The sequence below is a fragment of the Nicotiana tabacum genome, chromosome 1 (genome assembly GCF_000715075.1).
Source record: "Nicotiana tabacum cultivar K326 chromosome 1, ASM71507v2, whole genome shotgun sequence".
NCBI classification, from domain to species: domain Eukaryota; kingdom Viridiplantae; phylum Streptophyta; class Magnoliopsida; order Solanales; family Solanaceae; genus Nicotiana; species Nicotiana tabacum.
Window position 1 is genome coordinate 29228547 of NC_134080.1, and position 26127 is coordinate 29254673.

A 26127-nucleotide genomic window follows, 5' to 3' on the forward strand; every position below is an offset into this window, starting at 1 on the left:
TGTGTTTAATAATAGCAGTTGAATGAAGTTGGGATAGGCGGGTAATGGCATTTATGTGAATATTTTGAAGTTTGAGGTTTTTTTGACAATGTTTTGCCGACAGTAGGGACTTAAATGACTTAATGGAGAAAGTTGTTTGACTTCAAACTTAAGAAAGTCAAGAATATCTCAATACACAAATAAAAGCCAGCCATTTGTCATGTTTGATTTGGTTGATAATATAAGAAATATATTTAGCAATATCTCAATATTTATTTTAGCTTATTATATATATTACATAGAGAGATCATGGAAGCGGAAAAGGAAAGTGACAATGTGAATTAAACTTACGCGTAAAAACAAATTCATTGATAGTAGTTTGGCACAAAATAAATTAAATCATTTAGAAGTTAAGAGATAATTTGGACTATCTAAATTGCTCAAATTGACTCATAAGATAACTTTGTTAAAATACATAAATGTTGGTCTGGTTCGTGTTCATTCACTCTCTCTGTGAGAAAAAAAAGGTATTTATATGAATGGATAATTATTTAATTAAGAAAATAGTTAACAAATAAAAAAAATGAGTTTGAGTTTAGCGAGTTTAGCGGATGGGTTATAATACATTGTTTAGTACAAATTTTGGAAAAAAATAGGTCGTGATATGTTGTCCTGTCATAAATTCTATCCATATATATTCTAATCGTCAAGTTATACTATACCCGATTGCGTCTACACAAGAAAAAGCTGCCACTCGTTGGTTATTAGCGGCGTCTCAAAAATGTCCGGGTTAACTCAACCCATTTCGATGTATCCAAATTTCATACAAGCGTCAATTTGTGGTGACATATGATTTTCTCAAATTAGTAGGAAGCTTGAAGTTTGGATCTTTCCAAAGGAGAGTTGTGTTCATTATGCAATTGCAGTGTTTGAATGTAAAAAATCATATAAAAAATCATCAATAGGGGAAGATTCTTGCAAAGTTGTAAAGCGAATATGCGATACTACGGGCTAGCCACTTTTCAGACTAGCAATCGAAAAATAGCCAACATTTGTAAAGTTATTGAAAAATAGTCAATGTTTTGCTGAAACACATAAAGTTCCAGCATAATATGCAGGATTATGGAGATCATGCGTGTAAACTTCCAACATATTATGTTGGAACTCCAGCACACGTAAAGTTCCAGCATAATATGCGGGATTATGGAGCTCCTGCATATAAACTTCACGCATATTTTATGTTGGAACTCCAACACATTATGCTAGAAACTCATATGTAAAAAATTCAAACCCCAGCATATTATGCTGGAATATTTCCGGATCTTTAAGAGTGTTTTTGTTCAAATTTTATTTTTACATGAAAAAATAGCTAAATTTCCATTACTTTTGAATCGGTGACTATTTTTCAATTACCAGTTCTACATCTGGCTATTTATGATTTTTTTTCTCAATTTATTAAGGTTAAGAAAGTTATAATAAAATTTTGACAAAATTGTACAATATATTGTGGAACATATCACTGTGCCAAAAAAAGAAAGAATTATCTGGTCGACATTTCAATCTGTTTTCCTATTGATTCCACCTTTAACAGGAAGGTTTGGAAAAAGAAAACGCGTGACAAAGTTCATTAAAGACAAAAAATTGACTAATTTGCAAACTCAAACATGTTACTTGAGAAATGATATTGTTTTACAATCCAGTGATGTGGACACTTAAAGAAAATTAGGGCATGTTCAGAATTCTCTTGCCTAAACTTAAGACGTTTGAATGCAATCACAAAATACTGATAGGAAGAACTATAGCCATTTTTATTTTCATATTAACCAAAAAACAGAGAGTACCCAATAAACTTATACAATAAAGGAAAGCTTACACAAATGTCCCAAATAAATTTCAGCTTACCAACCTCTAGCCATTAATCATAGACTTACCAAAACTAACCAACAAAAATTGAAAAACCAAATAATAGAGTTCTTTCTCTCAAAGAATCACATGCAAAAATCACCTTCCATATTTTTAAGCATGATTAACAACACTAGATACAAGACGGAAAAGAAATTTTATAGATGAGGTAGTAAATAAGGTGATGAAATACAAAAAATATATACAATATTCCAAAAATCTAAACAAAAAAAGGAACTTTTCCAATGGGTATAGTTGAAATTCATTGAAAATATATAGATAAGCCAATATACAAAATTTGAGGAAGATTGGAGGTGGTTTGGACTGATTTTGTATCAAATTTCTTAATTAAATCGAGTTCAAAAAAGTCTGTTGCGACACATGTATCAAACATGTATCTCACACACAGGTATACATGGATATACATGTGATACACAATAGATATAAATATGATACATATGTGATACACAAATAATACACAGAGTGATACACATCATTTTTTTTCATATTCAATTTTTACCGAATTTTTAATTCAAACCACCTCAAAACTTCACCAAATCATTCCAAAGCTGAGATTCAAGATCCTTAAGTTGTGCCCAATCTATTCTAATAACACCCACTCAAAACAACGCAGAAAAATGATATTTTTTTGATATAGATAGCTAATTGGCTAATTTAGTAATATTTTATCAATTGGCCAATTTTTGTAATGACTACCTATAAATGGACATAGCTAGTAATTTCCCTACAATAAATTTCAACTCATTACATTGTAATCCGAATTATAACTTTATTGACTCTCAGGCTCTCCGTTGGGACACTCAAAGTCATAAAACTAAGTGAAGGTAAAATTTTAAAATATAATAATTACCGAGATTGAATATCTAGATTAGGGTATGCAAATAAGTGATGCTAACTTTGCCAAACTAGGATGTGTTAGTAATGTTGGTATTAGTTATGATCACATTAATTATGCGGGCAATAGTTATGCTGACATATTTTTTATCCATAATTTGGTTTAATATATTACAGTATTGCACAATTTCTAAAAGAATTATTTGTTTACAAAAATACCATCATAACTAGTCCATCATTGTTTTTAAAAAAGAAACATATGTTGGAAAATGTCTTTATATGAAAAAGCAGGGGCGGCTCAACGAAATTGGTTGCTTAAAGCTGAACATTAAGAAGAGGCCCAAAATTTATTTAATAAAATTTTATATATTTATGATTTCTTTTCTTTCTTGTTATTAATAGTTTTATGGACCGTCTTGTACGTATTTTGGCCCTTCACTCGGTTACCTGCTAGCTTCCACCATCGAAGATATCTAGTAACTTTACTCACATTGGTTTCAATTTTTTTTATAAAAAATATATGCAGTAAAAAAAAATATTTTTATAAGTTCCAAGCATCTAATGATCATAATTTTGTACTACTAAAGTATATTTTTAAAATAATTTTATACATTTGAAAGAGTTCAAGTTTATTTGAATTAAAAAAAGAAAGACTTGATCTACTTTTTATAAGAAATAATTTACTTTAAAAGATATTACAAAAGATTTGTTTTGTCTTTTTTTTTTATTATCAATGTCATCATCAAACTGCTATTTTGCCATATTGTATGTTTATCATGAAATTCAAGTATTTAACTAAATAACCTCTAACTACTATATCCAAAAAGAAAATGCATAAATCTAGTGTCTTTTTTAATAATTTTTTTTTAATAATATAAAATTAACTAATAATGAAAAATTGAGGCTTTCAATTAGGGTGGGGGGAGGGGGGGGGGGGTGCTAAAGCAATTGCTTTAGCTGCCTCCCCCTTGGGCCGGCACCGTGAAAAAGATTTAAAAATATTTACTTGATTTATCTACCTATATTGTAGTATATAGAATTGAATATTTATTTATAAAAAAGAAACTATACTAAGTATTTATTTATCTACTAGGGATATAATCTTATATCTCACTTTCTTGAATTATTAGGCAAATGAAGTTTGAATTAAAAAAACAAAAGGAAAATGAATTGATTACAAATGCATTTCAGTACGTAGTAGTAGAATACAAATTTATAAATTTACAATGAAATTGACGGAGTGTAGATATAAATAGCGGGAGTAATTTCAGTTCAAACTTTACATCAAATTTGCGTTAATATAATAGCATATTTAATCAAGCATAAATTTTGAAGGTCAATTTTTTCTTAAACTAAATTAATGCATGCATTACAACCCATTATATTGTTAGTAGGCCTAATACATACACAGACCCTGGAACTTGGCCCGAAATTTCATTTTGGCACCTTATCTCCAGCATGTTCCTATTGAACACCTTATGTTATGCTCAAACTATGTCATTTAAACCCTCATGACTTGCTAACAAAATACCAAATAGGATGTATAACTAATACTAAGATAATACCAAATAGGATGTATAACTAATGCATATGTTCAAAAAGCGTACCAAATAAAGTAGAGAAATTTTTATAAAGCACTATCTTTTAGTAGTAATTAGTCATCTATAGATACCATTTGCTATATTACGGATTATAAATATCTTTTCTGTGGTTATAAGATGTATTTGATGTATTTAAGCTATTGTATTCATAAATACAGTAGCAAGAATATGCGTTAATCATTGAAGTCCAGCTAATCAGTTGTTGTATTCTAGTGTATTCGACTGTATTCATGGAGTGAAACATGGGATTATAGCTGGACAGATTATTGTATTCTTATTGTATTCGACTGTATTCACGGCGTGAAATAGGGGATTACACTGTTTTTAAAACGAAAAGTGAATCAATTAACATAATAAACTCCTAATATAACTCAACAAACTCAATTACAACATACAAATCTTGTATTTTCAGCTATAAAAAAGATCCTCAACCGAAAAATACCCTAAAACATAGCAATCTTCAGAGAAATTATATAATACATCTGAATACATAAATTATATTAATTAAAAAAATACATGAATACATTCATGGCATATAGCGAGACATTGAATACGATGAAATACATAGAATACAGCGGGATACATTGAAATACAATGAAAAAAAGGCAGTGAATACAATGAAATACATTGAATTACAATGAAAAAAAGACAATGAATATAATGAAATACATGAAAATACATTGAAATATATTAACAGAAAATAAGTTGCTCAGCCCCAAACTCCGTCGTCTTTGTTCAAGAACAAACTCTAATTTCCGGCGAATCCGCCGTAGCAACGTTTGAAGATACAACACGCAACACCTTTGAGATTTGAAGGTACAACACGTGCCTTCTTATTTTCATTACCTGCTTTTAGTGATTTGGTTAGGGATTTGCTTTGCTTTTAGTGACCTTAACAGAGAAATCTCGTTTCTTGATCTCCTAAAATAACTCATAGCTACCAAATCCACCATCATTGTCCCAATTGCCGCAACCATTGCTATAAACCCTGCAAAAGGGAAATCACCCCACGGTTTTTCAGGAAGGCAAGGGCTAGACAAGCTCTCGAATGCATCGGGCAATATGTGAACGAAACCCGTGGCGAGAATTGATGAGAGAAATCGCAATTCAAATATTCGGTGCAAGAATTGATCGGAATGCAAAGAAAATAGTGTGGGTGAGAGGAATTTTGAGATTGAGCATCGTGTTTTCAGAGAATGGGAGAAGAGAATGAGATGTATCAAAGTAGAGAGAGAAAGAAAATAATGTAACTGAATAGCGTATTTAGTGGCTTAAGGCTAGGAGGTAACCAAAATTAAATATTTTGCTATAAACCTTAAAATGTATCTATAGAATATAATTTTTTTAAATGGTATTTATTTAAAATAAATAAGGTGTTAACCTTTACTATATGAAGTAAAAATTCCAATAAAGTATTATTAATACTACACAAAGCTAATGCATGCATTATTTTATCTAAAAATAGAGGCTTCAGAAGTACATATCTTTTCAACGCCAATATTCTCGACATCGTTATGGATGTATTTGAAAATATTCTCGACAAAGGTGTCAAATGATCAGAGACCCTCCACTGTGTTTAGCTATTGACATTTGTGTAATTCTTTCATGGTATTAAGAATAAAGATTATTAAAATGCAGAGACTTCTTTTTGGGTTATTGAGTACCTTTACTTGTCTGAAGCCTATTCGATAAATCGGAAGTAGACTTGAAAGATCTGTAGCTCAGAGATTTGCTGCCTTTTTTTAGCGTAAGATCTCTCTTATGCTTTCAGTCTAATTGTTACGAAAGCTGAATATCTCCATTCCAAAACGTTAACATAAGTCCTGAGGCAAACTTCCGGCAAAAATACTCTTGCCTTTTCCAATATTTCAGAATGTATTACGGCTCTATCTATTCATAAAATAAAGAAATTCCAACATTTAGTAATGCTAACGCATGTATAAACGAGGTACACATACGGCAAAACAAATACCTTACATAATATAGATTCCTTTTAGCCATTATAAATTTCAATAAACATACGAAACAATGAAAAATGAGGACCACAACATAGATAACCATAAGCTTCTAAGGAGCTTTTGAATGCTCGAAATGATCATTTCCAAAATTGTGGAAAGCAGCCTCTTAGGAAGATCCGTAATATATCATTGTGATCCCAAGGGTACAATTATGTACATGAATACACAGTTCTGACTCTACAAACTACTCAAGACAACTTTTCAATTAAGATGGATACAATTATGATGGAAGCAGTGCCACAAACCAGCGTTTCTCCAAAAGGGAAAGCAAAATCAAGAAAGCTGCTTTGTTTATTGGGTTAGTACCTGGAATATAATCGAACTTCCTAGAGCTCAATGTGAAGCTGTGGGTCATCGATAACTCTCATTGGCTTCCAATCCGATTCTTCTCTGGGCTGCCTGAGAGCAACAAAATGAAGTGCATCACTGCGCACCTGGTAGATATGACATGCCCAGGGATATGAATCTGGCGCTGTCCAGATCTTTTGTTCTTCAAATACTGTCTCCTCGGCCAATGTTTCTGCGACACAGTATGCAGCATTTGGTTCCGGCTCAGCAAAATCAGGTACAGCAACACATCCCGGAGATACAAAGCCCTCAGGAGCACGAGGATGCCAAATTGATACGGGATTGGTGTAGTCATCTGAGCAGTTCCTCCACACCAGGTCATAACCGACTGGGAGGGCGAACAACTTGTCAGAATAACGGTATACAGCTGAAACATTAGGAGGATGACAACCAACACGAGTAATATCCCCAATTGAGATGTACCCATCGGGTAAACAAGAAGGGCGCCAAATACTACAGATTCCACCATCTTCTGAAACATTCTTCCGGCACAATGTACAACGACCTTTCAACTCTCGTTCACTGCTCCATACCTTGGAAAATGTGATAGCATGTTGAACAAATTTTCTTCTATCAGAGACAGCACCCCAGGAAGCCAGCTCCCTTGATTCAATTATGGCCTTTTTCTGGCTAAACGAATCTCTTCCATCATTATCATTTGAAGCAAAGGATACATGCCTCTGGCTTGAAGGAACCTTCAGCTGCAGACATGCCACGTCAGTTTGGTGTGCTTTCCATATTTTACGCACAACCGAACAGATTCTTACAGCTTGAGGCACCTCAGTTTCTTCTTCAGTGTTGCACTTTATTACACGGACAAACTTCTGAGACCTTCGGAATTTTTTGATATGGATGATCAAGTGAGAAGGTCTAGGGTAGCCAGCTTTTGCTAATTCAAGTGCCATGAGTTCTTCCCAAGGTACATCCCACATGATTTTACAGGGCTTCTTGTCCATCTTATCAGCAGACACACACTGGAGGAGCATTACACGTTTATTAGTCACTAAAACAATCCGCTGATAGGGAACCATAAAGTGATTTTCATAATAATCAGACAAGGCAAATTTAGAAGGCTCTTTAAAAAGTTCAGTGCAACCGAAATGTCGGCTTTCTTCAGCAAGGTGTAGTATCACTTGACCTAGTGCTTCTCGCTCGCTGTAATCTCTAAGTATATTGTCTGCATGAATAGCACGGGGATTTCTTATCCTATGGAAGGTGGTCTTGTTACTAAGAATTTCTATGCAACGAGAACAACTTGCACCAATCCCATCGACAGTCAATGAAAAGAAGTCCAATGCTCCACTCACTGGTTGAGCAACGAATCCCACAACAGCTCGTCCAAGCCCATGGGCAAAGCCAAGAAGGCCATCTTGTCTAGCACTCTCCACAGGCCTTGTCACTACCCCAGAAACTCCAAATGCAACACCTTGTGCTAGGGCTTCAGTCCCTTGCCTGATCCCTTCACCAACTCCGGTTATTCTTCTTGACCATACCTGCTTTGAACGCAGCTGCAAAAACTGTCCATCTGTTGATAGTTGAGCAAAGCCTTTGCTGAGAGAGGCTAAAGTTGAACTTGTCATACCCAATACATCCACTGAAAATATTAAGTGCAGAGGGTTATGAATTAAATCTCTCCAAATACGATTTCCTACTGCAGAAATGACAGAGCTTTTTCTCATAAATCTGTCTCTGCGGATCACTTTCCTTAAATGGATCTGTATTTTAAAGGCATTTCCAACAGCCGACAGCACTGGGCCCCAAACGCCTAGAACCCCATCTGGTCGCTGAGCAGGTGCACTCTCCAATGAAACCTTCAGCCTTAGTTCAGATATATCAATCAAGTCTACACGTATTTCAGGATCAACCTGGCTGACACTAGAACTGTCTGGTAGGCGATCTAGTTGAAGATTGTTGTAGAAATCTACAAAAGCCCAAATTATTGGCTCATGAATGTTAAGCCTCCAGCATTTATCTGTTACCCTTACATAAACATAAGGGTATACCTGGACACCATCAATGTTCTCATTGCGCACTGTAAAGGTCATCTTGAAGACTGGATGATGCACATCAATGTTTTGTTCAGGTGCCAGCAGTACAGGCATCAATGTGAGAGGCAGTTGATTGTCAAGCTGCAAGAACCCCAATATAAGCTTAAACCTGCTTGTGGTTCCACCATCATATCCCGTAGAATAGGATATGAAGACTCTGTCCAGATACAAATAGGATAGCTCTCTGGGTCTATGGTCCACAAAAGAAACCCCAATAGCACCCAACTCAACTGTAATTTCTAGAGGAGATCCATTCTCCTGCATCTGGTTCTGTATGTGAGAACTGCCAAGATTTCCAACTTCTGCAAGAGACATGTTCCCTTCTTTTGAAATTAATAATGCTGCTCCCTCGTCAATAAACCTAGCAACCCTGACATCAGCCATATCTATAACATGGAAAAGCAAGCCTGATCCATCACATTCAGAACAGAACCCTGACTTCTCCAAATCAAATTTCCAGACCATAGAGCTATCGCCACTATAAATCTCAGCATCAATAAGTTTTTGGCCATAGGGATTCTCCCATGAAAAGTTTGTGGTTGAAAGAGGCAGTAGCTGGATCCATGCATCATTGCCAAATCCAGATTGATGAAGTCTAATGACCATCCTCCTCGTCCTGTTCTCAATCCTATCAAGCATATATAGCAGATTAACCAGATAGAATTGGAGTTAATCAGAAGCTTGAAGTAGCAGAGCCTGCGACCGTAACTAAAGCAAGGTTAATTAGGTACCTAATTGGACCCCTTGTTGATCCAAGGCGGAAAACAACTATGAAACGTGACCCCTCCTCAAAGCCACGAATTTCCATCTTCAAAAATCTTCGCGTGCCATCGTTTCTCCTCAAGACAAGAAGAACTGTGTCCTCCTTAACAATTTGAATAGGAAATGACCAATTTGTATCATCCAGTCGGACCTTCAAAATTGACATGATATTGTAAGTGACTTGCAAGCTATCAGCTAAAATAATGCAGTCAACTCTCAAAAACTGCAATGGCTAACAATCAAGAAGGCAGAAAAAAGAGGAATTATGCGGCATTATTGACATTTCCCTTCCAGAATGAACACGCAAGAAACTTCACCAGGAAATTTACTACATATCCACTCTTTCAATCTAGCACAGCCTAAGGCCACAATTCTATGCCATGGTTCATAAACTATGGTCACGCAGGTAATCCAAATAGTACCTTGTTTAAACAAATAGTCTAAAAGTGGATGGTAGCATCTATAATGGAACAAAATTACTTTAATCAAGACATCAGTAATGCATATAATACTTATATAGCACCATAAATACACTAAATGTCCATATCATTCATGTTTTCAGAAGACGGTTCATATCATTCATGTTTTCAGAAGACGGTAAGAAAGAAAGAACAGTGGACGATGTGTAAGACACACCATATTAGGGATTGATTTTCCAGGGAAAAAAGCATTCTTTAATTTAATTAGCAGTTCAGATAACACGTTATAGAGAATCTACTCACCTGGAGTTCATCAGGTCCACCCGTGTCGCGATATATAAATGAGACTCTGGCATCAGATGCACGCAAAACCTTTGGCTCATCTTCGCTGCTCAATTTCAAAAATATGTCTTGACCAAGTCTATTGGTAAATGTAACAAATGGTCGAACAGTAATAACCTGACAAAAGAGCAGGTAAATAATCAATAAAAATGTTTGAATTTGATTTTATAGAAGTTTGAGAGCGAAGCTGCTGCTGTTGTTGAAACAGAACCTTTGTTGGAACAGTTTGATAAGGGCAAGGTTTTGATGATACAAAAAGCCGCATGCAATTTCCATCAGCGCTGTAGGCGCAGAAATCCAGCGAGCCATCCTAATATCGAGGACGGATGGATAAGTTAAAAATTTGGATAAAACATAGTATACCACACAAGATTAAGATTCTTTACCATGTCACCCAACGGAGAAAGATCTTTAACAGGACCAAAACTCTCCTCACTAGACATGTTAATTGATGCTGAAAGGCCTAATAACTTGAAGTTTAAAACAGGCGCAATTGTATTTCCTTCATATATTTCCTCCTCAGAGATCTCCTCCAGGACAAGTTCATTATTCCTTTTAGATAGCAAAGGGAAAGCAATCTTCTTTGTTGTCCGCCCACTCAAATCGATAAGCCTGAAAGTAATAGGTGGACATCGTCCAACTGAAAGCCAGAAAGGAGCATAGACCTTGGTGATCTTTGCTTGCAGAGGCCTTTCATGGGTATGCACATGTTCAGCAATTACTTGAACAATCCTGCAAGAGCCAGTAGCTTAAGGCATTAAGCATGAAAATTAAATTCACCTATTTCACAATATTAAAGGAAAGAACTTAATCAGCTCTTATTTTCTTTAAGACCTTCCAGAAATTGAGCTTCTTAGATTTATTGTCTTTGAAGGTGCCTTCTTAGGATGGGATATGAGTATAGCCTCCTGTAAATAATGTTAAGAAGTTAGTATCATTTTAATGCATTCCAAGAGACACCAGAATCAACTGAATTGACAGAATACAAAGTAATCATAACAACTAACATGTAATGGCAACCATCCTCTTTGCGGAAGCAACGAAAAGTACAGAGGATTCCTTATGTTGGCATTATAAAACTTGACAGATTCACCAGGACAGAATACCCCTCTATCGCAAGTGAGAAAATGACCATCGACTTGCATCTCAAGAACAGAATATTCAGCAGTAAGAGGAAGATAATTGGTAATCGCAAGTGGTGGCCTGATCACGAGGGTCCAATCTTGAATAGGATCAGAGTGCATGTCCTTTGCAATCTCTGTTGCTTGTATGCTCAAGCAGAACCACATGCCCCGGTTACTATTGGATGAGGTTCCACTAACTACAGGGCAGTATAGGAGTTTCTCAGACTCACTGAGAATGGATACAGATATTCCAGAGTTTTCTGCTGGCATCCCAAGATCCTGAGTGTTTCCAGACATGTCCATTACAGAACTCCACGAATATTCTTCAGTTTTTTCCAGGTTTGAAGGCCTCACTTGCAGTGCATAAAGTCCAGAATGGGTCAGGACAGATAAAGGCAAGGGAACAACTTCACCAGGCCTTACAGGCCCAACATAAATATGAGCCTGGGGATCTCTCGGCTTGCCTTGCCTATTCCTAAGCCACCTCCTCTGTCTTGCATAGTTTACAGATTTTAGTGGATTGGACGACTCTGGCCATTTCAAACTATTGAAATCTGGAGCATAAACCCATCCATCAGCAGTGTTCACAGAATTCTTATCTACATGCCATTCATCAACCCATTCCCAGCCTGATGGAACCTCAACTTCATTTCTCCCCTGCCCAAATGACAGAAGTTGATGGCTTAAGACCAGAAATAAGAGAAACCAATTGCTACATTCAGGCACAAAAGAAAATAAAATCTGGAGGCATACCTCATTAACGTCAAACCACCCAATATCACGATTATATTTTTGGGTCTCAAAGAACTCATCTGTCACAATTTCATCACCATAAACCTTTTTTCTCTCATCATCATCTGGTCTTTTTTTCTCATTTAAAGCACTGAGCATGAGCTGTAAATCCAGCGTAAATTCAGTGTAGTTACGAACTGAAACTAGAGATCTAATATTGACATATCGATTTCCATCAGCTATGCTCACTTCACTGGCAACAACAGTATTTCCCAGTCGCCAACAAGCAGCAGGTGCAGCATAATTCAGCCTCACAGCAGTCCAAGGTCCCTCCCTGGTAGGACTAATCTGGATAAACCCAGATTTTGTCCGAGTGTTAAAGGACTTCCCACTCTTTTCAACTTCAAGTTGAGGAGACAAGTAAACAGCCAATTTTATTCTTCCTGATGAATTCATTTCTTTTCCTTCACTAGTCATCATCTGCATTTCATGGTGAGATAAGCAAGACACCATAAAAAAAGAAGCTAAAAGGGAAACAGTAATATTTTCCACATTTTCTTTTCAAGAGTAATATACAAAGAAGAAGCAACACGAGAAAATCACCATAGACCGCGAAGAGGACAATGCTAGCCAATTGAGTTCAAGTGAACTATTGTAAGACACTGGATTCTCCTGGGGTCTAGATATATGGTTTAGAGGAGCTGATGAATAACCAACAATATCACCTGCAAAGAATAGTTCAAATTAAAAATATAGCACCACATATTGAACTAATCCGTATCAAGTGGCCAACTCAGGTGCCTGTTAAGCTATGGATACCAATACAACAGGACCGGTAGAAATTCTGATCAGGCTTTAAGCATTAATTCTAAAAACACATTCTCTCATTTTCCGTACAAAAAAAGTTTGTAGTTAATGAGAAGACCTATCTTTATGATTCGATAAAAGATCCCTAAGCTTAAGCTTGTGGACGAATAAATCCAATTAGGGGAATATTGCAATAGCAAGGGCCACCTCAGAAGCCAATGAAGAGAAACTAATGAATGTAGTAGGGTCAGTTAAAAATCAGGTTTCTACTACAAAAACTCACGCTTTTACTTGCAATTCAAGAAAATATCATGGGATATACGCCCCACAAATTTCTGTATGGTTTTAAACTCATTTCATGCTTCCAAATGTTCTATTTTATGAATCTGTATGAGGCCTTTACCCAAACATGCACAGCTACACGTCTTAAGTTTAACTTTTATCTAAACATAAGCTGGCTGCAATTAACCAGATTCTGATTCTTTCTGATAAGCAGATTCAAGAATGTAACTAGACTTCCCAATTACTGCTCTTGACCCTATCATAATAATTTTTTCACAATCATTCCACTCATTATACAACTGTTTTACTGATTAACCAAATCTAAAGAAGTCCGACAGTTCTTAAGTGTGACCAACAAAGAGAAGATTTTCGGTAGCTAAGAATACCTCTTCCCATATCCATCACGACAAGCTCCAGAATGAAAAAATCCTGTTTGGAAATGGAAGCACATGATCGAAAATTTTCAGAAAACAATGAGAAAAAAGCCAAACTTTAAATAAATTGCAAGATAACAAAAACTCCAAACAATCTAGAAACCAAAAACATAAGTAGTATATACAGAAATTCTAGAGAGGAGAATATACCATAGACAATAGATCCAAATGTTACGACATCATAACCTTAAAAGACTTGTGTCTTATATGTGTTAGACATAGATGGCAGAATTTAACTAGTAAAAAATATATGGCAATATCCATCGACAACTACACTTCATGCACGTAGGTGGAAAATGCTACACTTATATTCCGAATTATTGGAGGGAAGGATGGCTTGGAGAGGGGGGAGGGTGAAAGGGAAAGGGAGCTGGGTGCCCCTACTTATCTATATTTGAAAAACAAAATTATCTATTTACTTAATCCTTCATAATTCAGATGCTACCTTCATTTAATGTCCTTTACTATATTTCTTTTGAGATCTAATATAATGACATGGCCTTAGGGTACCAGTTTGGCTCTCAACTACAGGGTGCAATGGAAGGAAGATGTATCTTTGATATGCTTTCTCTCTCTTTTGTGACCTCTATATGATCCTAAATGGTACCAAGCACACATCGAGAGGGGGCACAATGTGCTAGGCAAGTGAAATGGATTTTCTCCTTGTTTTGGTGATTGAAGATCCTCATGATAAAGCACATTGAAGAACCTTGACTCAGAGAGCCGTTCAGTGTTTTTATTATATCTGACAAGTGCTATGTGATCACCAGTTGTATACTTAATAATGTATGTTCCAGCGACTCCAGAAGCAGACATAAAAATGTTGTGTTTGCAGGAAACACAGAATATAAGATTGCAGTTGGTAAGCATAATATGAGCAGATTGTTTTTTGTTTGTATACAATTGAAAACAATTTTCATTAATAAACCCTTAAAAGACTTTTATTTCTGTATCAAAAATGGAATAAGCAAGAGGCATACAAAATCGGCACCATACAATGGAGTTCAATTCGAGAAGTTCATGTAATTGTCTATAAAACTTGGAACATCATGAGGTGCTAGATATATTACCCCCCCCCCTTACCCCCCCACCCCCCTCAAAACATAAAAAGAGCATTATGGAGTATAAAATAATCTGTTTTCAACACCTTCAAAATCTCTTCCATTTCTGCCTCACTGTTCACATTGTAATGATTCTCTCATTTGTATTTGCTTCTTTCAGCCATTTCCAAATTCAAGCTATAGAAAGAATGACTAAACAACTTAACATAAGAATCTTGCGAGCTGAAATTGAGTTACCCATTACGGCCAACAATTCATTGAATCTGAACTTTTAGATGATTATTTATTAAAGGATCAATTGATTCAATTTTAAACTAAACGCGACCTCTATGGCACTAAGCATTCTATGAGCAAACAGAGGTGATATGTGGTAATTGTTTATGTATAGGGCAGATGTAATATCATAGTAATATGATTTCATGATGTACAATTCCTACAAGACTTTTGTGGAGGCAGAGAGTACAGACCGGTGAATCAACTTTGAAGAAAAATACTTCATTCCATTTCACTGAGATTACATCAGAAGATATAGAACCATATGAGTTATTGCCACGAGTACGTGCACTTTGTTGAGTGGACAGAGATTGGCAAGGGTGACTCTCATCTGGAGCAAGACGGACTTCTACTGCATACTCATGAGAAGACAAGCCTTCAACCTGTTGGAACTGCATTTCAAAGCCGTAAGTGTAAGCTAAAACACAACAACTCATACAACAAGATTCCCAAGATTTCAGACAAAAATGAATAAACATGTTATAGATGAGCCAACTTGTTAAGAATTAGCTGATTCCAACTTAAAGTTTAAATGCCCAGGGCAGAGTATTCAAAAGCTAAAAGCGCCAAACTCTGTCGGAGCTTTAAGCAAAAAGCGTAATTAAAGCTTGGGCTTTAGCGACGATAAGAGCCAATGCAGAAAATAAAAAATAGAAATGTAATGCATTGAAGAATAGTTATTTGGATAAAAGAATGGAAAAACTATAATTAAGCTCTATGTATGCCGAAGTGACCTTAAATCTAGAACCTATGGGTGAAGGTGCTCACGCCTTAACAACACTCGGTCAGATACAGGACACTTTTCTTTATTTATTAACCAGTTCGGTTCGGTAATTTATTCTTTTTTTAAAAAAAAATTAAAACATACCCTAATTATTCAGTATGGTTATAGATTTAAAATGAAACCTACGGTTTATTTAAAAAAAACCTTGGTTCGGTCGGTTAGATTGGTTTTCAAAGAACCAATGACACAACCATAGGCTATGTTCGCACTCCATACTGAAGACATACTTCTAATCGCTAGATGTTATAGAGGATAGAATCTCAACAACCACTTCCCCGGTCAATGTTTCTAGGTAGCATATCACTTAGACCCCAACTACTTCGCAGGACTACCAGTCAAGAAGATGATTTTCTTCTCTCTCTCTCTCTCTCTCTCTCTCTCTCTCTCCAGAGCACAACATGCACAAGTATCTCGGTTTTGTTGAATTGTTCAATACACGTCCTCATGTGTATGGTTCAGAACTTTTTCCTTAGTCCAAGTCCATAGAACTATTTTTTTTATGAAGGGTAACAGTGAAATTCGACCTAGGATCTCTGCTTGTTGTAACACAATATTGAACTGTGCAAAAACCTTAGCTACACGCAAAAGCTTTTGAAGAGGAAACACGATTTATTTATTTGTCTTCAACAATTTTATTCTGTTATAGAAAGTTCTTGATAAAGACATGAAATAGAGCAGAATTTACATAGACAGTCTCATGCCTTGAAAGAAGAAGCAATATGCAACTCCACAAACATCAATTATGAAACAGCTAGTAATTTTCTTAATTTCCACGTCCTCTATTAAACACAACTCTCTGAGTCATTTGGTGCTGATGTATTTTACACTTAGCTTTTCTATTAGCATTATCACAGAAACATACCTCTGCCTCTGCTATTATTATTGTCAACATGGATTTGCCTTTTTCAAAAAGACTTCCGTTCAAGTGTGAATCCAACATATTCTTTGCAACAGGTACTTTAATTGGTTTGCTATCTCCAGACGGCATTTTAGTTATGCTAGGTAGGCCCCTGATTTCCGTAGCTCTTATGAAAATGTCCTGACCAAGTTTATTCTGTGGGATAATGAAATAATTTCTTCTGTGATGAACATCAATGATGGACCTGCTTCCTCCAATTGGTGCGACTGCATCCTGCCAAATAAAATTCGAAAAACGGGGATATGTCTGTCACTAACAGAAGGAGGAGGATATGCTAGATATCTCATACACTATCTTATGAAGTACATTTGATTGGATATTTGGTTTGACTAATTTCTTAAATTACTCAAGTAATGTGTCCCAGATATTCTGTAGCATGAAATAAAAAAGTGGTAATATCTCATGTATATGTACAAGTAACAGCAGGTAGACGGAGTGAAATTTATAGTGTCAAGTAATGATATCCTTGAATGTGTGTGCTACATGATGAAGAAATTGATACCGGGCTAGAATATTTATTAAAGAAAGAAGATTTGCCTGGTAGGATTCCTTGACATTGCTCAGATTATTCCAGCTGGCATAAGCCTGAAATATTGTGTTGGCATTACACACAGATATATTTAAGTTCAAATCCCCAGTAGATGCAAGACGAAGCTGCGAAGCTGCACCAGGAGCATTCACGTCGTACTGATACCTGAATATTAAAAAAAATCAGTCTAAATAATAAATCCTAAAACTGAGGTCCTCTAATACATGCTGAACATTCTGCAAAAAGAAGGATTATATGCTAGGCTGAAACCAAATAGCCCCAGCAACTACATCTCTCTGATAAGGACTATGCAGAATGTTGAACCCGAAATATAAGTAGACCTCTCACAAAAGCAAAGTTTGCCAGTCAAACACAGGCATGGAATTCAGAGTAGGAATAATTTGACAAATCATTCTTGCTTCCAATATACACACAATTCGTACTATGATGGCAAGGTTGAAACAAGTTAGTGGTCCAGACCACAGTTATGATCCAAATTATCAAAGGCCGAAAAAAGGTCATTGCAATTGCACCTGAACAAGTATAATATGTTAATTATTGGAAAATGAAACAATATTTGGGCAAATTACCACCAAAAAAAGGGATAATATTTGGCAAGACAAGAAAGTAACTTGCTGTTTGTCCACAAAGTAGATAAGTTGAATGGAGTTAAATAACTTGCATATAAACAGTCGTTCCACAAGCAAGTAATGTATTGATTCATCTAAGAAACATGAAGAGGAAGAGAGTATTTTATACGGTGTGTCATGGTAGAGTACCAGGGTCCCAAAATTCTAGTTTCTATTGCAAGGAAAATATTAATGTAAGAAGCACTGGGAAGTTCACAAAAGTTTCGAAGAAGAAAAACCTCAATAATCCATCAACTGGTTCCAAAAGAGGCTCCCAAGAGTCATACTTATCATTGTATGATCTAGCGGCCAAGGAGAAGGTCGCACTGGAATTCAGATAGTCAGACCTTTGATGTAGATTGAAAGTTATGCCACTGAAAGACACATTACATAGAGGAACCATCTGCAGATCGAGTAGAACAGTAGAGATGTCAGTTGACAACAGATAGACCCTGTGAATGTAATCCAGAATAACAAATAGCATGTAGAAGCATTAAGTCAAGGAAATTTGGAAACTTATTTACATGCTACTACATCAAAAGGTGATCATACATTACTTTTGATATTATAGCAAGGAGATGCCACATAGGAGAACCTTCTAGTAATATAAGTTGAACAGAAAATGTTTTGCGGTTTACATGTGTCTATAACCTAACAGAAGTATCGTCAACACAATTGCTGTTTATACTATCAATAATACACCTAGTTGCGGAAGAAATTAAAGCTACTGGAAAGCTTAGATTACCAAGCCACCATAATCATCAAAGAGGGCTGCAGAGAATGTTCTGATTTCTGCGTCAACCACCATATCATCTGGACCACTAGCCATATCTCGATCAGCAATCTTTAAAGCAAGCCTCTTTGGAGGCTTCTTGAAACCACTGCGAACAATAAAGGTTCCTGACTCATCTCCAATAACCCATAAACTAAATGGCTCCTTCATAAATTTAGCATCAGATGTATCCCAAATGCTTTGTTCCGAAAATTGATCACTGGCAACAATATCACTGCGGATGCATCTTAAGGAGTCAAAATCAGATTGCTTTGGTGCACCTTTACAAGCTATACAACCCAAGGACACAAAGCCTGGAGGAGGCTGAGGCATCCAAAAAGATATACTATCAACTGATCTATGTTTCTTCATCTGTCCCACAAGCTTAAAATCTGAAGGGGCTTGGTAAAGCTCATCACAATCATGAAGTACGATACAAGTATTTGGAGGCTCATACCCTTGAACTGCAATATCACCAAAATATACCTTCCCTTGAGGAATAATAGGGCGCCATATAGATAATTTCTTTCTAGATCCAGAACCTTGATTCCACCAAACTAACCTAAATGTTGCAATGGCTTCAGACCTGCGACCAGAGTTTACAGTGGATGACCTCTCTGATTGAACTGCATGATTTCGACTAGAGGAAGCCCTAGTTTCTGAGCTCTTTGATGTTTCAGAGAAATCTCTGGGAAGCCCAAAGAAAATATGCCGAAGATCATATGCTCTGCCACACAACTCCAAAGTAGTTGGATCTGAAGGCAGGAAGGTACCAATGGAATTATCCACGCGCCAGAATGCCAAGTTGGAAGATCTGGGACAAGACTAACTACAGGTTAGAATACATTTTATATTGAACTGAAAATCATATGTTGATATCTGTAACTGCATTACAGACCAGTAAAATTAAGTACAGGCATGCAAAACTAATACGAGTCGTATGATTAGACTTGAACTTCACTTGGAAGAAATGCACAAGATGAGAACAGATTTGTTTTACCACAGGTGTTAAATACTACTTCCACCTATGATCCCATGAATTAGAAAGAAAACAAATCAAATAACTTCACATACCTACTCATAATGTCAATATTAACACAATCTCTCAGATCACATGGTGAAACTAAAGAGGCTAAGATGCACCAGGCTGACGATATTGGAGGTTGCATCCTTCCAGGAGAGACTACACAGCCCACTGCAACATAACCTTTAGGTGCTTTAGGGAACCAAATGGAACAGGTGCTATCTTCTTCAGATAAACACGTGGTTGTACACAATTCACCATCCTTGTATGAGGATGAGGGCCAAATAAGCAAGAAAGACTCTGGCCTCTTTACTCTGACAAAGCTGGTATTCACAGCGATGATTCCTTTTGTGGGTGGCTTGTCGCTGTTGAACTAGAACAGTTAGTATCACAGGCAAATTTGCAAAGGCAATAGAGAAAATGAATCTGCGGAGATTTACTAACGTTGGTGTCAGATAGTCACCAACTGTTGCATAACCAGGCGGAGCACGAGCTCTCCAGAAAGCATATATCTGGTTAGACGGACCTGTGATGAAACAATCAACAAATGTCATTTTCATCAGTTTAGATCTATCTTATGGATAAAGTAAGTTACTCTGTTTGGATGCACTGTGTCATACTTTTGATTGTCCCAATTTTGTCAAACTCGGAGCACACCACCGTCATTTTCTTTGATGTGGTCCTCAAAAATGCCAAAATATCGTCCTCAACTTCCAAAAACAGTCTTAAGATGCTGAATGAAAAGTTCATAAAAATATCGGAGACAGCCAACTGTATATTTGACTTTCCGGAAGCATTAGAGAACTTCACAGAGGTATCAAAAGGTTCCACTATTCTAACTCCATTGCTCTCCATAGTTAATCCAAGAACATTTGCATTCACATCAAAGGTATCGCCTTTTAAAACAATCCTGGAAACATCATGGTCAAGTTTGTTACATAATACTTTTAAGAGAAAGCAGAGCAAGGGACGACCAGGCGTCCTCAAGTTACACAGTGAAAAAACAATAGAAAGACCAGATAAATTGATTACTTGATAATATAAGCTTTCAGAAGCTATGGTATTGGAGCTTCAAGTTATTAGATAGTGCATGTATATATTAGTAGGCTTAGTGCCCCACATTGGAACATAGGTAGTATGTATTGTGTAAAGTATATGTATAAATAAGGTTGAGTGTAAGGAAATAGTTGAGACACATCGCAATAATATTTTCCCGTGCCTATATTTCTCACATGGTATCAGAGCCGGGACAATACCAATTCTTCATATACCCGATGTTGGGCCCCAATTATATTATCCACGCTCCAGATATCCCGGTCCTGAGCATGCGGGGAAGTGTTGGTTTCACACATGATAACAACTACTACTACTGCTAAAAATAACTTGAAATTAAAAGTAATATTAAGAAAAAGTGGAAACAAAGACTTGTACTTTATCCCCTGCATACACCAGAGGCCTATTTTTTAATTTCAACAACATTGCAGTTACGCGAGCTAAATCCATCAGTCATTACAGCGAAATCCACAAGGACTGATGGAAAAAGATGAGGCAAAGACCAATATGAGATTTATTGTTCCAAACATAAATCTTAAGTGTTTAGATGAGGTTGATTCATTCAATTAAACATAGGACCTGAGCAAGCAGAGGTCTTGTATTCAATATCACTGTCACCCGTCATCAAAAAGTTTTCACAAACTTAGCCATAAAAGGAAATCAAAGTAGGGGTAAGGTGTGCGTACACACTACCCTCGTCGGACCCCACTTTGTGGGATTACACTGAGTTTTTTGTTGTTGTAGCCATAAAAGGAAATCAAGCACATGAAGGAATGCATTGCAAATCCAAAATAAATAGAAGTGCTCACAGTTTTAAGCTTTTAGAGGAGGCAATTTACACAAATGGACAATCTTCTTTCTTACACTTAATGCAACAAGAAGGAAATATCATCCCTGTTACCACTAAATTGAAACAAGTAGAGGATCCTTAAGGAGCATGAAGGGGGGTAGTATGAGACCTCTCATCTAGAAGGAACATGCAAAATTGAGAAATTGCGGAGCTCCAAGATTTATTGACACTGCTATATGGGCAAGACAGGCCTCAGCCATCTTGTGATTCTTGGAGATGGGGTTTGCGTGGTGATGGTCTGTTCACCGTAAAGTCCTTTTACCAGAGTATGTTGGTGAGAGAGGAGGCCTCTTTTCCATACTCCTCGATCTGGATTCCTAAGGCGCCCACGAAGGTGTGCTTTTTTGCATGGCTAACAGCGAGGGGAGAGATTTTGACTGCTGAGAATCTGCGAAAGAGGGGAATTACACTTGTTAGTTGGTGCTATATGTGTAAAAGCTCAGGGGAAGAAGTTGATCATCTTTTGTTGCATTGCCCTGTGTCCTCGGCTTTGTGGAGGGTGATCCTGAACCTTTTTGGACCGTAAAGAAAATGCTATATAGTTGGGCTGGTTTCCATAGAAGAAGAAAGCAAAAGGCGTGGAAGTTCGCCCCGTTAGCTCTCATGTGGATAGTTTGGGGGGGGAGAAATAGGAGAGCTTTTGAGGGGATTGAGTCTCCTTTTTCACATCTTAAGAATAGTCTTTTATCTTTGATCGCTTTTTGATGTACTCATATAGCCCCTATTTGTATAGAAGATTGGGCGTCTTTTGTAGAGAATCATGTTCTGATGTAAATTCTCTACTTTTTGATATACTTCCTGTATACGGGAGTTCTCTCCCTTTTGATTAATACAATTTACCTTATCAAAAAAAAGTAGAGGATGCTTAGTCTGCCGTGAACCTCAACCCATAGAAAATCTTGAAAGGAGGCTTGCTTTGCAAATGAAAGTTAACACAAGAGCTCTTGTACACTAGAAAGAACAGATGACAGAACACTCATGATAGCATATTAACCCGATTAGTCTTTGATAACTATATATTAACCTATTCTGAAAACCAAATTCTACTAATTATAGATTTTTGTCCAACATACAGGGTTTTCCTTTAGACATTGTGAGAATGCACAGGAGAAAAATATAATTATTAACAATGATACAATGAGTATATATAATACATATCCTACTCCTACTACATATGGGACTAGGACTATTTACACATAACTATCTAACACACTCCCTCAAGCCGGTGAATACAAATCATATGTACCGAGCTTGTTACATATGTAACTAATACGAGGGCCAGTGAGGCACTTGGTGAAAATATCTGCAAGCCGATCATTCGACATACAAGGCCACTAGACTCCCCCTGAGCAACAAAACCAGGTGATTGCTCATAAATAAAAGTTGGCCGAAATGTTGCTGGAAAATTTTGAAAATAGTGAGACTAAGCTGAATTCCACACTGCAAAATAGGTTTAAAACACTACCAGAAAATAGAAACTTTTCTGGGGAAAAGTGCATTGTTCACACCGAAAAAAATTGTCAGAATTTGATGTAATTTATATGGGTAGGCTCGGGATCACCGGACGAGTAAGTTGTCCTGAAGAAGTTTTGTCAAAAAGTGGCCAGAATGGCTCACACGTGCCGGAAAAGTTATTGTAGCTCGCTGGAATCCTAGTTCCGGCGGCGCGTGGAGGCGCGCGAGCGGCTTTGTATCGGAGCGATTGACTGGGATTGTCGCCTGACTTTTCCGAACATGTGGTTTTCGCAAAACACTTACTGATGAGGAGATAACGCAAATTAATCTTGATTCGTCAACCGGGAAGATGCACGGTGACTGACTTTTCTATTCCGACGGAACTGGAATTTCTGGGGTTTGGTCGCACAAGGGCCTCGGATCTGATGGTGGTACTGGTATATGCACAGTACCACTGTAGCAGTGATGAACCCTGGGAACAAGACGAAGTTGCCGGAAAATTGCACGGTGATGAGATATTTCTTCCCGAATGTCGCTGGAATGACGCACAACGATAATTTTCTCACTGAAGCTCAAATACCATGTGAGAATGCTTGGGAGAAAAATCCAATTATAACAATTATACAATGAGCTCTATATATAATACATATTCTACTCTTACTACATATGGGACTAGGACATATTCTACTACTACTACTACATATTAGACTAGGACTATTTATACATAATTATCTAACAATCATCATCCTTTACACAGAATAATTTCTTTTTAGTTGAAATTATCATTATTTTGACAAAAATTATAACGGTCCCGCGCACATTGGTAACCCATTTTCATGAGAAAGTTGGCATCACAAGTTCAATCTTCTGGCTTACCTCCATAGCGATCCAAAAAAGAGGATAACCCAATAGGGTCATAGACTCATAAGTAATCAAAAGAGGACTTCCCAACAAAAGCATCCCCAAGTAAGAGGACAACACAGAATGGTACAACAGACAATGGAAGCTAAAATGTCAAATCTTAATATTAAACTACTTTCACCTAGAAAACAGAAACACCAAAAGACACTAAAAAGGGGTAAACATAGAAAAGAAAAGACCACTATGATTAGCGAGTTGTAAATCAAGTTCCCCTCAAAGCTTCAAATGCAGGATACCTTACTTAATGTCCAACACAAAAACAAGAAGCTGATTGAGATATATAATTGCCTCAAGAGAGTATATAAAGGCAACAAAAGGAATTTGTAAGGTGGGTTTACAAATGTCGTGAGCCATCAATTGCCTCAAGATTTTTGGTTAGATGCATAAATATATTTCAAAAGGTATCAGAATCAACCTTTTATAGGCCGTTCTTACTACCGTAAATCTGTATTTAATAAACTTGTGAACTCTAAAGTTGAGCCCCACGTGAAAGAGGGTGTTTGGAGATACATTATTTTTTTTCAAGGGAATTCAAAGAGTTTGAAAAAGATCTTGAGTTACTCTACCAGTTCGCTTATAACTTTCGACTGGATACATAGATTCTTTCCTGTAAACTACACATGATAAGTTAATTCAATCTTGTAGATGCATTACCAAGACTAATCTCGATCATCATAGTAACAAACGAAGGAAGAACTGATGAAGTAATCCAATTTCACGTGTCATACCAAAAAACACTTTAAAAAGTAGCAATTGGTTATTGCGGTAGCTAGCATCATTCACCAACTCATTTGAAAGTATAATAATGTCAAGTATCTTCATTAAGCATTCTTAATCTGAAGAAATTGCATAATCAAAAAATTAAGAGAGCTTGCTGAACACGCCATTTGTCGCCGTCTTATTGATAAGCTTACACTGCTAAAATTCCTCAAAACTAATGGAGAGTACCATTTTAGAAACTAATTCAACAAACAAAGAATCAAGACTCGAACCAATCAACACATAATCAGATAAATCATCAGTAGACTAATATAAGTATTATTCTAGAGAGAAATGGAAGGACATGTTACTCCTCCTCGATAGGCCTATCTAACCAACTACCATGTCCCACGGAAGCTGATAGAGGACTTCCATGCACAAATTGGAAATTCCATGAAACCAGGTAGAAATATGAAAAACATGCAATCCCCAACAAATACAAGTAAAAAAAACAAAAATGGAACACTGTAATGCTTAGCAGAGAGAACCAACCTGCAGAAGGCGTCCAACTGCGTGTGCAATAATTTGTTCGAAAGGGAAGCAGACTCTCCCACACTTCTTGATGTATTATAGAAGGTAAGCTCTGGACCAATAGCCTGCATTTTGTTCTCCATAAGATGTAATTAAAATTATAGCAAGTTCAAATTTCTATTAAATGACTCCTCCTAATTCAATGTACCAGATCATCAACACTATGTTTGGTCGAGATGAAACGAGGACAGGTGGGAGAGAGGGAAATAACACAGGATCGTTATGGTGATCTCCACCACTTAGCAAGGAAGTTAAGGACGAGGGGTAGTTAAAAGCAGACAGGTCAGTAATCAATTTCCTATCGCTTTGAAATTGGACATAAACGAGGAAACACTTTACTTGCCCTCAAGTTGTATCAAAAAGACTGGATCTAAATGAGTAACTCACACCAGAAGAAGCAAAACCAAGAGGTTTTCTCCTTTTTATCCTTCTTCTCCATCATAGTATCAAACATAGTGCAAACAAACTTCACATGCTAAAACAACAAAAACAAAGCAAGATATATATGTTGTATAGTAGAGTCAAATTGCTATCCAGATTGTAGACATTCTAAAGATAAAAGGAAAAGCCTCCGTTGATAAAAATGGCTGAAATTCTTCGACTGTGAATCATGTCAGCAATGATAAAATTGAGAGAAGAAACAAGTGCGCCTTCCATGTGACAAAAGTTTGCTTAAAAGATGCAAATTTTGGGGGCAGAGAAAGAAAGCAGAACTTGGGAAGACCTTGTATTTTTGGTGCTAACAATCCTCATATAGATTAACATTTTTGTCTAGCAGACTTCAATGATACTTATTGTACGCAAGATCTTTTACAATCACTGTTTCCCAACAGATTTTGAGGTAATTATATCCAAACTGACTATGTTGAGAGGACCCATGATCTGAACCTAAGGCCACTCATGGACTGTCAATC

General features: G+C 36.7%; 1 protein-coding gene across 1 annotated transcript in view; it reads right to left on the bottom strand.

Moving 5' to 3' along the window:
- Positions 1–6369: 6369 nt before the first annotated feature.
- Positions 6370–26127, bottom strand: part of LOC107790661 (uncharacterized) — a 67230-nt gene continuing 47472 nt past the window's right edge. The window contains exons 34-52 of the mRNA XM_075249291.1: positions 25175–25278; positions 20265–20554; positions 20089–20170; positions 19695–20009; positions 18594–19434; positions 18088–18251; positions 17228–17384; positions 16634–16903; positions 15182–15379; positions 13606–13648; positions 12734–12855; positions 12152–12610; positions 11282–12055; positions 11109–11182; positions 10661–11006; positions 10486–10584; positions 10236–10391; positions 9483–9664; positions 6370–9379 (exon numbers count right to left, since the gene is read on the bottom strand). Of these exons, the coding sequence (XP_075105392.1) occupies positions 6682–9379; positions 9483–9664; positions 10236–10391; positions 10486–10584; positions 10661–11006; positions 11109–11182; positions 11282–12055; positions 12152–12610; positions 12734–12855; positions 13606–13648; positions 15182–15379; positions 16634–16903; positions 17228–17384; positions 18088–18251; positions 18594–19434; positions 19695–20009; positions 20089–20170; positions 20265–20554; positions 25175–25278 (7374 nt within the window). The 3' untranslated portion in view covers positions 6370–6681. The remainder of the gene's footprint in view (positions 9380–9482; positions 9665–10235; positions 10392–10485; positions 10585–10660; positions 11007–11108; positions 11183–11281; positions 12056–12151; positions 12611–12733; positions 12856–13605; positions 13649–15181; positions 15380–16633; positions 16904–17227; positions 17385–18087; positions 18252–18593; positions 19435–19694; positions 20010–20088; positions 20171–20264; positions 20555–25174; positions 25279–26127) is intronic.